General features: G+C 38.1%; 3 protein-coding genes across 3 annotated transcripts; all 3 read left to right on the top strand.

Annotated features, from left to right (window-relative positions):
- Positions 1-609: 609 nt before the first annotated feature.
- TbgDal_VIII500 (T. brucei spp.-specific protein) lies at positions 610-2859 on the top strand (the record flags this gene model as incomplete). The annotated part of the gene is made up of 1 exon (XM_011777072.1): positions 610-2859. One exon carries the CDS (start codon positions 610-612, stop codon positions 2857-2859), a length of 2250 nt encoding a protein of 749 aa, XP_011775374.1.
- A 2411-nt stretch (positions 2860-5270) lies between these two features.
- Positions 5271-6161, top strand: TbgDal_VIII490 (serine/threonine kinase, putative; the record flags this gene model as incomplete). Its single annotated transcript, XM_011777071.1, has 1 exon — positions 5271-6161. The coding sequence occupies one exon, from the start codon at positions 5271-5273 to the stop codon at positions 6159-6161; it is 891 nt and encodes a 296-aa protein (XP_011775373.1).
- A 5805-nt stretch (positions 6162-11966) lies between these two features.
- On the top strand, positions 11967-12641 carry TbgDal_VIII480 (hypothetical protein, conserved; the record flags this gene model as incomplete). Its single annotated transcript, XM_011777070.1, has 1 exon — positions 11967-12641. One exon carries the CDS (start codon positions 11967-11969, stop codon positions 12639-12641), a length of 675 nt encoding a protein of 224 aa, XP_011775372.1.
- Between the last annotated feature and the right edge of the window lie 1466 nt (positions 12642-14107).

The raw sequence follows: 14107 nt of genomic DNA, 5'->3' as shown, positions 1-14107 counted from the left end.
TTGGGTTTCCCCATATTGTACTCTTTTTTTTTTTTCTTTCCTTTCCTTCTTCATGGATATGATCAGCGTTGTTTGATTTCCTTGCTGCTCTAAGTAGAGGAAAGGAAAATTTAGGAGAAAATAAGGAAAGGTGCTGAACAAGGGGGAGGGGTTTTACCCAACAGTGAAGGCCTTCATATTTTATTCAGAGAAGAAATTCCGTCACTGAACCATCTTTTATTAGCTTTTTGATTATCATTTTTTTACCCCCCCCTTTTTTTTTTGGAAGAAGGAGGGTCCCTGTAATATAAGAAGAAGATTTCTAGTGGCGAAATCGCACCAGATATATATATATATATATATATATATATATTTGATTATACGTATATAAAATAAACGTGTACGCATATTCAAGTATCAAAGGAAATAGGTAGAGAACAGGAGGACAAATATACTTCAAATTAAAGTACAGCGGGGTAACAAACAGGATCAAAGTATCAAAAATAAAAGTAAAAATAAAAATAAGAGGAAACAGCAAAGAAGCGTGGAAGGTGAGGGGAATAAGGTGAGAGGTTGAAAACTAGGAGGGGCACACCAAACGCTTTCTTTTCATTTATAGAGTTGAGCAGAATGACTATCAACATCTTTGCTGAACTGGAACAATTTAAGAGATGTAAGATAATTACACACTTAGATCCTGCACAAGATTATCTCTTGTACCGCACTCCCCGCATGGTTCCGACTCTACTGGGAAAGAAGGTAACAGGTGACCCCACACCGCGCCCATGCGACACCTCGTCTCACACACTTGATGGTGACAGCGTTATGAAATGGTTTGAGAGCAGTGCCACAACGTTTACCTCACGTGCTCCATCACCGCGGCAATGCGCACTACCCGCACAAAAAACGCCGCTGAATTTAATCCCTTCATGTGATGATGATTTCGAGGCCACAAAATCAGTAGACGCGGGAGACGGTTTGGCCAAGACTGTCATTTATCTTCCCATGGCGTCTTCGGATCAACCCACTCCACAGTTATTGTCCCCAACTCCTGCAGCTCCGGAGTTAAGCTGCAGTGAATGGTTCCTTCCGGGTGAAAGCGCCGAGTGTATTTTAATGTCCCCCTACTCGCAGCACTTGCCTCTTACAACGATTGCTTCCCGCGCTGCTGCGGCCACTCGGGAAACAGCGTCTCCAACAATAGTTGTGGAACATGTAGAGGTTCCTTCTACCTCTAGGGAAGAACAACCGCCATCGCCTGATTTGGCAGTACGTGTCGAAAGAACTCCTAGGGTCACTGAGACAGCGGCAAAAAAAACTCCACGAAACTGTGGCGCAGGAAACGGGATTACAGGAACGACCGATACACTCCGTCCACCTGTCGTTGCAACAAGAATGACACATCGAAGACCTGAGGCATGCGTTACGCCTACCACAGTCAAAGGTAATAATATCCCCGCGAGCCCTGTGGGTGACGATGACGTGGTGGTTGAACTTGTGGTGGATGAGGATGTCCCTCATATTCATGATGCGAAGGTTGTGCAAACATCGGCCGTTGTCACACCACGAGTTCCCAAACCATCAGCCATAAGTACCCTAAAGAGCTGTGGGATGGAAGCAAGCCTTTCGGTACCAAATGGTTTAGTCCCACTTAAGGTTCCTGCAGTGACATCAAGAAGAAGCCTTAGTCGAAAACCTGGAGCAATGGGGGGTTTTGCGACGGCAAGCACGACACCTCGAATCCCTATAGTTACAATTATGGGGTCTGCACGCAGCGCAAATGCAGCGTCTGGGCGGGTTACGTCGAGGGGTACTCCTCGAACTCCCGCATCATCGCTTAGGAGGACCTCGCGAACTACTGAAGAGGCAAGTGGGCGTGTGGTCGCCGAAAGGGTTGTGAGGTGGAGGCGTCTTTCGGAGAGTGGTTCATGTTTATTAGATAGCCCATCCTCTCCTACTGCTAGTGAGTTTTTTTCACGTCGGACCGGAATAACACCCATTATTAAGATGACGGGTGCCTCTTCGAGGGCTTCCCCTCAACCATCAGTTGTGCCGACAGCGAGATCGACGGCTGTCGCTGCGGATGGTTCGCAGAATTCGTTAGAGGAAGCACCCACCGCGCAATCGCCATCATCACCAGCGGCCGCTTCAGACCGTCTATCGATAACGCCTACTGCCGATGCGTCACTCGTCACCCCTGAAAAGTGGACATGCCCGGCACTTCCGACTACCGTCGAGCGATCTCTGGTCACGAACAAAATATCGCTTCGCTCCTCAGTTGCACCGACCGTTCACTCACACCCTGTAACTGAGAAGGCGTCACGGTGTTCGTCAGTTGCGGATTCTACTGAACTGTGCCCAACGACCGCACGTGGTCCGCACCAATCGATAGCTTTGCATTCAAGTCGGTCGTTACCCATGTTTAGTGAAGTTCCAGCCAATTCACCGAACATTTCTACCGCTTGCGCGTCGTCACCGATGTCTAATCGGGTACCCTTTTTTCTGGATACGGAACCCGCTGCGGAGGTTCCTGTTGCGGTTACACAAACGGCGCGACGTCGGTCTCCGATAACAACATCCGAACCGTTTCCCGCAACCTCGGAGGAGCATTCACCCTTTTCAAGTGCACCATTTGGTAGTCGACGACGGGGTGTTATAGTGGTATCACGCCCACCATCAGTTGCACATACGGCAGCCGAGTCACATACGGCAGCCGATTCTGAAATAACCGATAGAACAGCGCGTCGTTCCTTAACGTCTGTGCGTTCCTCCGAGTCGTGTGCGTCCCCGCAGCAAACTGTTGGCGAAGCGGTCCCCTCCTCAGTGTCGATTGGCCTTCCGCGGCAGAGAGAGAAAACGAAATGCTGCCATGTTATGTAATGGCAATTTTAATTTATGTTTTGTTGTTCTACTCTGGAGATATTTCAGCGCCGACATTTGGCCTCGTGTTTGTTTTTCCATTCGCCCGCCTTTCTTTCTCCCCCTCTTTTGCTTACTGAGTGAAACAAAGCAAATGGTATCTGCAAACCCCTGATGATAATAATGGTAATAATAATAATAATATTAATTACTTTTAGTATTGTTTGGAGCAGAATACTAAAAGAAATGAAAAGGAAAGGAGGGGAGATGGAGGAGGAGAGAAGGTTTCTGAAAAAAGAATATTAAAGATAGGAAAGAAGGGGAGTCAGCGAAAAGTATAGGAAACAAATGTGACTTTTTGCTTTCCATAATCGTTGTTATTGTTGCTGGTGTTAGGAAACGGTGTATCTCATTTAAAGGAAATTAATGTGAAGAAGCAGAAGCTGAAACGATAGATTGGATTCGGGGAGATTTCTCCATATTTGTAAACTTGTGAGCCACTTTTACTTCTTTGTGCGTGTGTGTCATTCCTGTTTTTTTTTTTTTTGAGGGAGGAAAGGTGACTTTTCTGTATTTTTATGCTTGCATGGCGTCGTTTGCCCGTTCACTTTTTTTTTATTTTTTATTTTTATTTTTCCATATTATAGTTTTGTTTTCTTTCCCCCTATTGTTTTTTTTGGTTATATTTACTTACTGTTTTGTTTTGTGGTTCACTCCATGTTTCGTTCCACCTTGTTAGTTTTTTTTTTGTCGGTACGAAAGAGAGAAAAGGGAAGGGGGGGGGAAATGGAACAAAATAAAATCAAAGAAGCAGTTGAAATGGTGAAGCAAAGAGGTTAATTATATGAATTTGCGTGCGTTGCTACAAATGAAAGGGGTAAATTAATGGAACGTGTATTTATTGGTGCACTTCCGTGTCCGTAAATAAGTAAGAATGAAAATGAAAATAAACATATACATACACATACAGATACATATATATACACACACACACACATATATATATATATATATATTCATGTATATTTAGTTGTATGTAAGAGCGAATATATTTATACATATATCTGTACGCATTTTATATTTTTGTGTTTATATAAATCTTTGCGTGTGAGGTGCTGGCGGCATTGTTCTTTTCTTACCCTTTTTTTTTATTATTTAGAAAACCATCAACTGGAGTAATTCCGGCGTCCTCGGGGGTTTCATATTTGCGTATGGGTATTTGTTGACGTTATTGTTATTATTCATACGTTCCTTGTTTGTTAAATATTTAGTAGTATTAGTAGTAGTACCGCTATCGTTGTATCTATAAATAATAAAAAAAATAATTATATATATATATATATATACATAAGGTAAACGCATGAATGAATGAATGAATGCGTCTATGTTTACTTATTTATTGTTTGTGTTTCACAAGTTGATCACATGTGTTTCTCTTTCTTCAATTCAATTCACTTCTTCTTTTATTTGTTTCTTTTTCTTTTTATTTGTTTCCTATAGTTGCCGGGCGTCCACTCGTTTAGTGGCAAGTCCTCCAACGCCGTGAGCCACCGAGGCGAAGGGTGTAAACGAGGTTTAGACAGGCGGACGCAAAGGAAAAAAACAACGAAAACAACGAAAAGGAAAAGGAAAAGGAAGGGAAAAAAGAAAGCACATTTTTTTTTAAAAAAAAAGCTGGAAAACAGAAGGGAAAGTTCAGAGGCGAGAACAATAACAACAGAAACAAAAACAAAAAAAAGGGATCTTGACGGAATATAGGAACTTCACAAGTTGTGCGTTGGGTGATAACGATTCAAATAGGGAAAAGAAAAGAAAAAAAAGATATAAAAACATAGGTGAGAAAGAATAATTTGAAGGGACCGCAGTAATATAACGAAACAAAAAAACACTTACAAGAAAAAGAGGACTACGATCAGTTTGATCCCTTTTTTTTAGTTTTAATTTTTTTTCTTTATTATTATTACTTATATTTTTGTTTTTGCCTGTGCCTTTGCCTTTTGTTTTTTTTTGTTGTTGTTTTGGCTCCCGTCTTAAGACTGACATAATTTTAGTGAGTGTCAAGGGTTTGAACAGGCAGAAACAGTAGAGAATTTTACTTTTTGTTTTGAGGGAAGAAAACAAAAACAGAAAAAGGAAAAGAAAGGGGGGGAAAAAAAAAGGAAAAAGACACGCACAAAAAAATCAACAATAATTATAAAAAAACAGAAGGAAATAAAGTCTGCGAAAGAGGGAAAGAACAAAAAAAAAAGAAAAAAAAACAAAGGAACCACAACAAAGTGAGGGAGGGGAAGGGGCGGCAACCGGAAGCAGTTGCTAGAGGAAACTTCCCTAAGAGAGAGAAGAGGAAAGGAAAGGAAAGGAAAGGAAAAAAGAAAAGGAATATATATATATATATATATTTTGATACCTGCGCGTTTGATATAATTACCGTCATGAGAGGTACGAAACGCATTGGGCGTTATGAACTTGGAAAAACGCTCGGATCCGGAAACTTCTCAAAGGTAAAGATTGGCCGTGATGTGGAAACTGGAAAAGAATGGGCCATTAAAATTATAGACAAGGAACAACTCGTGCGGGAGCGGATGGAAGAGCAACTCAAACGAGAGATTGCAGTAATGAAGGTGTTGCGCCAACCGAATGTTATCGAGCTTCGAGAGGTCATGCAGACAACCAACCACATTTACATTGTACTGGAACTCGTTACTGGTGGGGAGTTGTTTGATAAAATCGCAGCAGCAAAGCGTTTTGATGAAAATACTGCACGCCACTACTTCCATCAACTCATTGCAGGTGTTCACTATTGTCATAGCCAAGGTATTGCTCACCGCGATCTTAAGCCTGAAAACCTGCTGCTTGACTCGGATGATACACTGAAGATAAGCGACTTTGGTCTCAGTCATTTGCATAATGGAAATGCAGGTGGACAAGGGACGATGTTGCAAACCGTTTGCGGCACTCCAAATTATGTGGCTCCTGAAGTACTGAAGGAACGCGGCTACGACGGTGTGATGGCTGATGTGTGGAGCTGCGGTGTGGTGCTGTTTGTGATGCTTGCGGGATATCTTCCTTTTGATGACGAGAATGTTAATGCTCTCTTTACCAAAATTGAGCGAGGGGAGTATCGCATGTCACGTCACTTTTCACCTAACGCTCGAAGTCTTATTTCGCGCATGCTAACCGTAGACCCGCGGCGTCGAATAACAGTTGCGGAGATTACCCAACATCCATGGTTTGTGGAAGGCGGGAACCAAACGGTGCCGAACACTCATCAGGTGGTTCATGTATCGGATGAAGAGGTGCAAAATGCGGTACAAACCGTCTAGGGAGACTTTACACCCGCATATGATCGTCATTGACATTGCCTTCATTTACTTGATTATCATTCCTCCGAAGGTTTGTCTTCAAGTTCCTTTTCAATATGTGTTTGGTTGAATGTGTTTCAACGGATTTTTTGTATTTCTTCTCTCCTCCCCCCCTCTTTTTAAAATGATGAAGTGCGGTAGAGTTTTTTTTTTTCTTTCTTCCCTCAATATATTAATTGTGGCGGTGTGCGTGTGTGCGTGTGTGCGTGTGTGTGTGTGTGCGTGTGTGTGTGTGTTGTGTTTGTCAACGCTCCCACGGCTGCGATTTATTGTTTTTTTTTTGTATGGTGCGAGTAGAAGAATGGGAAAAAGGGGGAAAATTTTTTTTGAGTTGTTAGGCTTCTTTGAACAACGTTGTGATCCCCCATTTTTTCCCATTTTTTCCCCTTTTGCTTCCATTTTCATTTTTTTTTCCTTTTCCACCTGTTTTGTGTACGCGTGTGCGGGTGCATATCTTTGTTTGTGTTTCTGTTGATCCTTTCCGCGTTTGTTTGTTGTTATTTTCCTCTTTTTTTTTTTTTTTGCTCCCTCCTCCTTTTTACCTTTATTTTAGCTCACTTTTTATTTTTCTCTCTCTTTCTTTCTTTCTTTCTATCCATATGCCAATGCCCTGAAGCGCTCTTTTTTTTTTTACTTCTCCTTGTAGCTTCTCTATTTCCCCTTTGTCCGTTCCCCTCTTTGTTTTTTTCTTTCCTCACCCTTTTTTACAATTTAAAATATGCCATGTCGTTATGTTGCTATATTTATTATATTTATTATAATTACTACAATTACTAATATTATTACTATCATTACCTTTTGCGAATGCAAGTGGAAATACGAAAACGAAGGCTATGGGGAGCGGTTAGAGTTAAGGTGAAGAAGACGAAGCACATCGAGTTTTTTTTTTGTTCCCCTTTCTTTTTTTCTTTTTTTAATATTATTATTATTATTGTTATTATTAGTCATTAAAAAAATATATTATTACCATAATGATAATAATAGTTATTATTACCATTTTTTTTCTTTGCCTGTTATTGTTGTCATCCATTACTCAGTAAATGGAGCAACACAATTTTATGGGTATGTGAAATGAGGGAAACAAAACAAAACAAAACAAATACGGCCAGGAAAATGAACGTTTCCTTCCTTGTTGGAATGCATGGATTTAATTATTTCAAATTTATCCCTTTCTTCTTCTTTTTTTTCTTCTTTCTTTCTTGTTTCCCTCTCCTCATATGAACTTAAAGGCTTAAAAGTGAACCGAATCGGGCTAATTTTATATCGTGAAGGAAAAGAAAAAAAAAAATATCAGAGGGAAGTTAGAGATGCAGGTGAAACAAAAAGTTTTCTTTTTCAAAAAAAGAAAAAAAAAGAATAGTCATAACAATCAATTAAAAAAATATTTAAATAATATAAAAAAAGAAGGAGAAAGAAGGAGGTAATTCTACTAGAAAAGGAGGAAGGTAAAAGAAAAAAAAAGAAAATAGAAATGCTGTTGAAGCGTTTCCTCAGAAGTGAATCAATCAGTACTAATTAAAAAAAAATAATAAGGAAACTTACTAATTAGGATCGAACAATATTTTTCACTGTTTGTTGCAGCGACCACACAAAACAATCGAACATCGTGTGGACTTTTTACTTATTTTTCTTTTTTTTTTTGTTTATTTTTCTGTTTTTTTTTTTTCAAGTACCCCATTTGTTCTGAATTGGCACTAATTATTCTCTCTTTTCCATCAATTTTTTTCTTTTTATTTATATAAAGAAAAAGCACAGGTAATAACGAAGCATAAAAAGGAAAAAGGAAAGTGAGGGAGAGGAAAAGAAATAAGAATAGGAGGGAAATGAGAAAGAGAATGAGAAATAGAAGGAAAAGAACAGACACGCAAACACACACATACACACAAAATAATAATCATAAAATGATTAAAATATCAAAAGCAAGAAGAAGAAAAAGAAAAAAAAAGAAAAGAAAAAAAAAGAAGCAGGAAGAGGGAATTTGGATTTTGGATGAGGAAGAGAGAGAGAGAAAGAGAGAAAGAGAGGGGAGGGAGCGAAAACAAAACAATAAATAAATAAATCGTGAACAAACCAACCATTCAGCAGATATGGAGAATGCGGGAAGGTTACGTGTGTGTATGTATTTATGTTTTTTTTTGGTTTTTTGGTGGCGAAGGTGATTTTAAGAAAAAAAAACAAAAAGAATTAAAGGGGAAAATAAACGAAAACAAGAAAAATATCTAATTATGTGAGAGAGAAATAAGAAGACAAGAGATAAGCCTTTGCGATTATAACCATACGCATCCATATTTTATACATTTATGTATATTGATTTTTTTTTCGTTTGTATTCGCACCTTTGGTGCAATATAATATGATATGATGGGGTAGGGAATATATATATATATATATATATATATACCACACTTATATATAATTATGCATGTACGTGTGTTTATGACCACTTGGGTGTGTGTGTGTGGAAGGAAGAAAATAATTACAATTAGAAATTAAAAAAGAATAAAAGAAAATGAGAAGAAGAAGAAAAAAAAAGAGGAAATCATCATAACGCAGATGATGATTTTGTTGTTCTAATTGCGTTTGTATATATCTTTGGGGCACATCGGTTAAAGGAATATTATATGAAAAAGTTTCGTTCTGTTCGGTGCCGTGGATAAGTGTTGGAGGCCAAAAAGTTATTAAGTACATGGATGCTGTTGATAAGATAATTGAAACATTGATATGCATATGTTTATAAATAAGAATTGATAAATAAATAAATATATATAAATATATATATTTATTTAGATATATGGCGGAGCGAAAAATTTGTGATGCAACAAAACATAACTGAGGTAGAGAAACGAACTGAGGGGGAGGAAGAGGAGGAGGGGAGAAAAAGTAAGCATAAAAACATGTTTATGTGGAAGGAAATGAAGGAAAGTACGGGGAAGGTATATATATATATATATATCCATATATCCATATATCCATATATCTATATATATTTATGTGTGCATGCGGTGTGTTGCATTGACTCTTGAGAGGAAACTAATCGCATATTTGGTGACTCCTATGCGCTTCCCTCGCTGATTTTTTTGAGTTTTTTTTTCCAACCCGTTTTGTTTTTTAGTTGATCTTCTATCCGTCGTGCATCTGTCTTGTTTTGGCTGTTTTTTCCATTCATTTTCCCCCTTCTCGTATGCTGCGTGATTGTGTAATATTGCGTATCCTTGCTGTTTCTATCATCTTATGTTCGTTTTTGTTTACCTCGTTATTCTGTTTGTTGTGTTCGACTTCCGTCTTTACTCTTTGCGCAGTTACATTCGTCGTGTTTTTATTAATTTATTCATTCCGTCGGTGTATCGTTGTCTGATTTTTTTTTCTCCTGTTTTTTTTTTCGTTTTTAAATGTTATTCCTTCTTTTTTTTCTTTAAATGATAATCGAATCTCGGCGCAGTTGTGTTGTTTCAGGTTCCATTGTTTTTTTATTTTTGTGGTATGACAAATGTTTGTTTTTCTTTTTTTTTTTTTGGTGCTTATCATCTCGTTATGTTCCTTAAACTCTCATCAACGCCGACAATAATATCTTTTTTTCCCCATATTCTTCATGAGTTAGGGTTTTGTGGACATTTACGTGTACTATGCACAACAGACACATATATATATATATATATATATATATATATATATATAATTCCAGATTTCTTCAATTTTTTTATGTATTTTTTGTCTGTTCTTTTTATTTTTGTTTTCAACCCCTTCATATTTCTACAACCAACTCATTTCACTCGCTTTACGTGCTTTCTATTTACCATTTATTTTGTTTAAGTTCATTTGCTTTTTTAATGTTATGTTATGTTTGTTTGTTTTTTTCGTATCTTTTTTTTTTGTTGCGGTGGCGCAATGTAAAGTGGAGGAAGGGGGATATTAAAAGTGTGTGGTGATAAAACAGTGAACCAATGAGCAATTTTCCACGGTGATGGAAGAAAAAATAAATTAAGGAAGAGAAATAGGAAGGGGTGGAGAAATATTTAATTATATATCGATATTTACGGGCATATATTTAATTCGGTATATAATACACATGGTTGTTAGGTTATGCGAAACACAAAAACACACACACACACAAAAAAAAAAGAAACACAAGAAAAGGGAATAATAAAGGCAGTTGAATGGTTATCACAGGGTGGTGGTGGTGGTGGGAGTGGAGGAAATAAAGGCATTTATGACTGTTTGTTAATGTGTGCTTTTATTTTTGTTAAAAAGTAAACACACGCGTACTGATATTAAGGTGCGTAATAGCTGTCATATAAAATAATGATCTTGTAATTGTAATTGTAATTGTTTTTGCTTTTTTCCTCCGCCCCCCCTCATATTGATAGTTTCGCAGCCCCGAAAACAACAGCAATAACAAAAAGAGGGAGGAGTCGAGGTAGTACGAAAATGCCAATTTTTGTCAAAAACTAAAAGAGTTTGTTCGTTTCCTTCTTTTTTTTTTTCATCTCATCTTTATTTGCTTAAGGTTTACCGCAGCGACGGTACGAACCACTCCCTTCTCCCCATTCAATTTTACCTTTGTCCTTTTTGTTGTCTTTCTAGGTGGTTAATCCCGTCGTCATTACTGCTTTTACCTTTCCTGCTTTACTTCACCGCCTCTTTTTTTTTAAAAAAATATCATTTGTTTTTGTTTATGATTTTTTATGTTACCGTTCCGTACCTTTTCAGTCCAAGATTCCCCGATTTTTCGTTTTTTTTTGTTTGCGACAATATCTTCTGATCTGATCTGTTTTTTTCTGTTTTATTTTACGATTATTACTTATTCCCAACATTTTTCTCTTGACTACGGATCTCGGGTGTCGACACTGCTAAATCAAATGGCTAAAAGAAGAAACACAAAAAAAAAAATACACACACACACGCACAAATATATATATATATATTTACTTATATATATTTACACTTATACTTAACTATATTTAACAATCTGTAAGTAATCACTTAAAGAGAGGAATGGATATGCGTGTGTATGTTCATGTCATTCTAAAGATTCTTTGACCAATATTCGTACACTAGACGTGCGCAGGCGTGTGTATGTGGGCTTCCGTGTGCATGTTTTGTTTTGTTTTGTTTTCTTTTTTTTTTGTTTTAGTTACTTGCTTACTTACTTTTATTCTCACCCTCAATTACTTTTTATTTTCCCCCATCCACCTGCGCACTCCGCCTCTCTGCATCCCTCTTTTTCTTTTTTTTTTTTAAGCCTTATTACTACTACTACTACTACTACTACTGTTATTGTTACTTTCTATTATATGTGTATCAACTCCACCGTATAAATCAATAAATATAAATATATAAATAAATAAATAAATATATAAATATATATATATGTTTGTGTGTTTGTGTGTCATCACTCTGCAAACTTCTGAACTAATAGCTTCATTTGTTTCCATGACATTCTGCACAATTACATTTTGTTACCGCTTAGTCTTCTTTTTTTTTTTTTTTAAGGTTTTGGTGCCGTAGATATCTCATATCTTAGTAAGGAGGCGCCACACCAAAACAAAAGAAGACGAAGAAGAAAAAAAAAAGAGAGAGAGAGAGAAAGGGACAAGGTAAACGAAAGATTATAAAGATAAATAAACCGATACGTGCCTGCAGAATAGTGCAAGGTCGGACGGGAAAGTGGGAAGTTTTTTTTTTTTCTTAAAAAATTATTATTTGTGATCGCAGACTAAAGTGTTCACTCAAACCATTTCTTTGAGGGACTCGCTGCGAGAGTACTGAGATGTATTTTTTTTTCTTTCAGGTAATCGATAGGGAAAAGTTGGCGTATGCTTCAAACATTTCCATCATATTAGAGTTATTGTGTGCTGTGCTTATTTTTGTGTTGATTGGCGTGTTTCTTCGTGTTGCTCCTCTAAAATGGGCCCATTTCGTAGCGCCCCGCCGAGTCAACGTGTGCCGTGCCGAATTAAATATTATTAATCCAAAAGTTGAGGATGCACTCGAATCAACAGCGGTTGAGAGACCAAAGGAAAATATAACAAATGTGAAAAGGCACAAGGAGGAGGATTCCAGAGGAAATAAAATCTCTCCGATTGTGGAAAAAACAACCAATAGAGCGGAAAAAACCTCAAGAGTGGTGAGAGACATATCGCTTGAAGATACTCTCGATGAGTTTTTTAGGGAAGAGCAATTGCTGCATGATACATTACTAGATGTTGAAACGGATATGAACTTGCACAGGGTTGAAATTGAACCAACGATGAGGTTGTTATCGCCTCCGAAGGTTGTTAACCAACGTATTAAAGTTCCTGCAAGTCCCGAAAAGCGCCGGGAAAATGGGCGAGGGAAGGTGGTACCCGTAAGTAAGGTTCATGAGAAATCTCTAGATGAAGCTCTTGAATGTTTTTTTAATGATGAGGAACTGCTGGAAGGAACCCTTCAAGAGGTGTTTTGACTTTGAGGCGCCTGGTTTCGATATTTTCCCATCATTTTTTCCGAAATATATATATGTATATATATATATATATATATTCATTCTCTCTCTATTTACAAACTTGGTCAAGCAGTTTGCGCGGTCGATTAGTTTTCACCATATTTTCAACTGTGCACTCCGTACCAACGTGTGAGACTGTCAGCGGATGGTTTACCGTCAGCAGCTGCTGATGAAAGGAATTCAATCATGTCTCCAGCTAATTTTTTTTTTTTGTGGAAGATGAGATTACTTTTCATAGTGCAAGCGGTTTTAGCACTTTTTTTTGGTTGCTGTTTTGCTTTCTTCTTCCCTTTGCAAATGTTCTTCTCACTGTTTTTTTTTTGTGCGTTTCTTCCATATTATTGTTTGTGGCTTCTGCACCAGAAATAATCTTAACGCGCCTAAAAAAAAAAAAGAAAAAGAAAAGGGAGTAACCGGAAGCCGGAGAAACAAACATCAACAAAATACCGAGTGGAGACGGCGAACAGACACCAGCCGGGTTGGGCTGGTCTGAGCGGAGGGGTGCGGGTTAGTGGCGTTTAAGAAGGAAGTAATCTGATCAAAAAAAAAGGAAAAGAAAAAAAAAGAAAGGATAGAAGAGAAGAGGGAGCCCAGTGGGGAGACAGTGTTTGCGGGTTGGAAATGACGGCCGAAATTTCTTTTTAATTTTTTTTTTTGAAAGGAAATTGGAATGGGCTGCTTGTATCAATTCTGTGGGAATGAACTTTATTTGTTGTGGTTGCATGTGCCTTCGCTCGTTAGTGCGTTGCGTTGATATTCTCACGGGAGTCGCAAAATGTAGCGGTACATTTTTCTTTTCACACGAAATCCCTCGAGTGGACGAAGTCTCACCATATCGTAATTAACGCATCGTTCATTGTCCCTCATTTTTTTTTCCCCCTTGACACACAAACACAATTTACCTTCTGTGGGACCAGCTGACCTCCTTAAACTTTGTGCACACTCTTTCTCGTCTCCTCCTTTTTTTTCTTTAAACGCTCCTACTCTTTCTTTCAATCTCTCTGTTACTTAATGCATTTGCTGTGTAGCATTTGGTTACAGTAGGAGGAGCGTCGTTGCGTTGTGTTGTGTTGTGTTGTGTTGAATATGTGCTTTGTCCAGCAATATCAGCAGTTGCCGAGCACTTATTTTTGTGTTCCAAGCTGTCGTTGCTGTGCGTGGTTTCGGTGACTTTCCTTACATCCGTACCATTATATTTTTCCTTCTACTGCCGCTAATTTATTTTTTGTTTTGCTTTTACTTTTGCTTTTTTTTTCCTCCTTTTTTGATGTTGCTGCTCTTTTCCCTCCCCTTCATTCCCTTCTATGAAGGAATCACATGCGCGTTAAGAAAAGTGAAAGGTTGTGGAAATTGCGGCGACAGTTTTCGAAAGCGTCGGGGTGGCGGTGTGGAGGCACACAAGACAACACCTCATGCGGAGATTTGTG

Source organism: Trypanosoma brucei, chromosome 8, assembly GCF_000210295.1.
Source record: "Trypanosoma brucei gambiense DAL972 chromosome 8, complete sequence".
Lineage (NCBI taxonomy): Eukaryota > Euglenozoa > Kinetoplastea > Trypanosomatida > Trypanosomatidae > Trypanosoma > Trypanosoma brucei.
The sequence above is the reverse complement of the archived record's forward strand: the minus strand, read 5'-3'. Positions and strand labels throughout refer to the sequence as shown.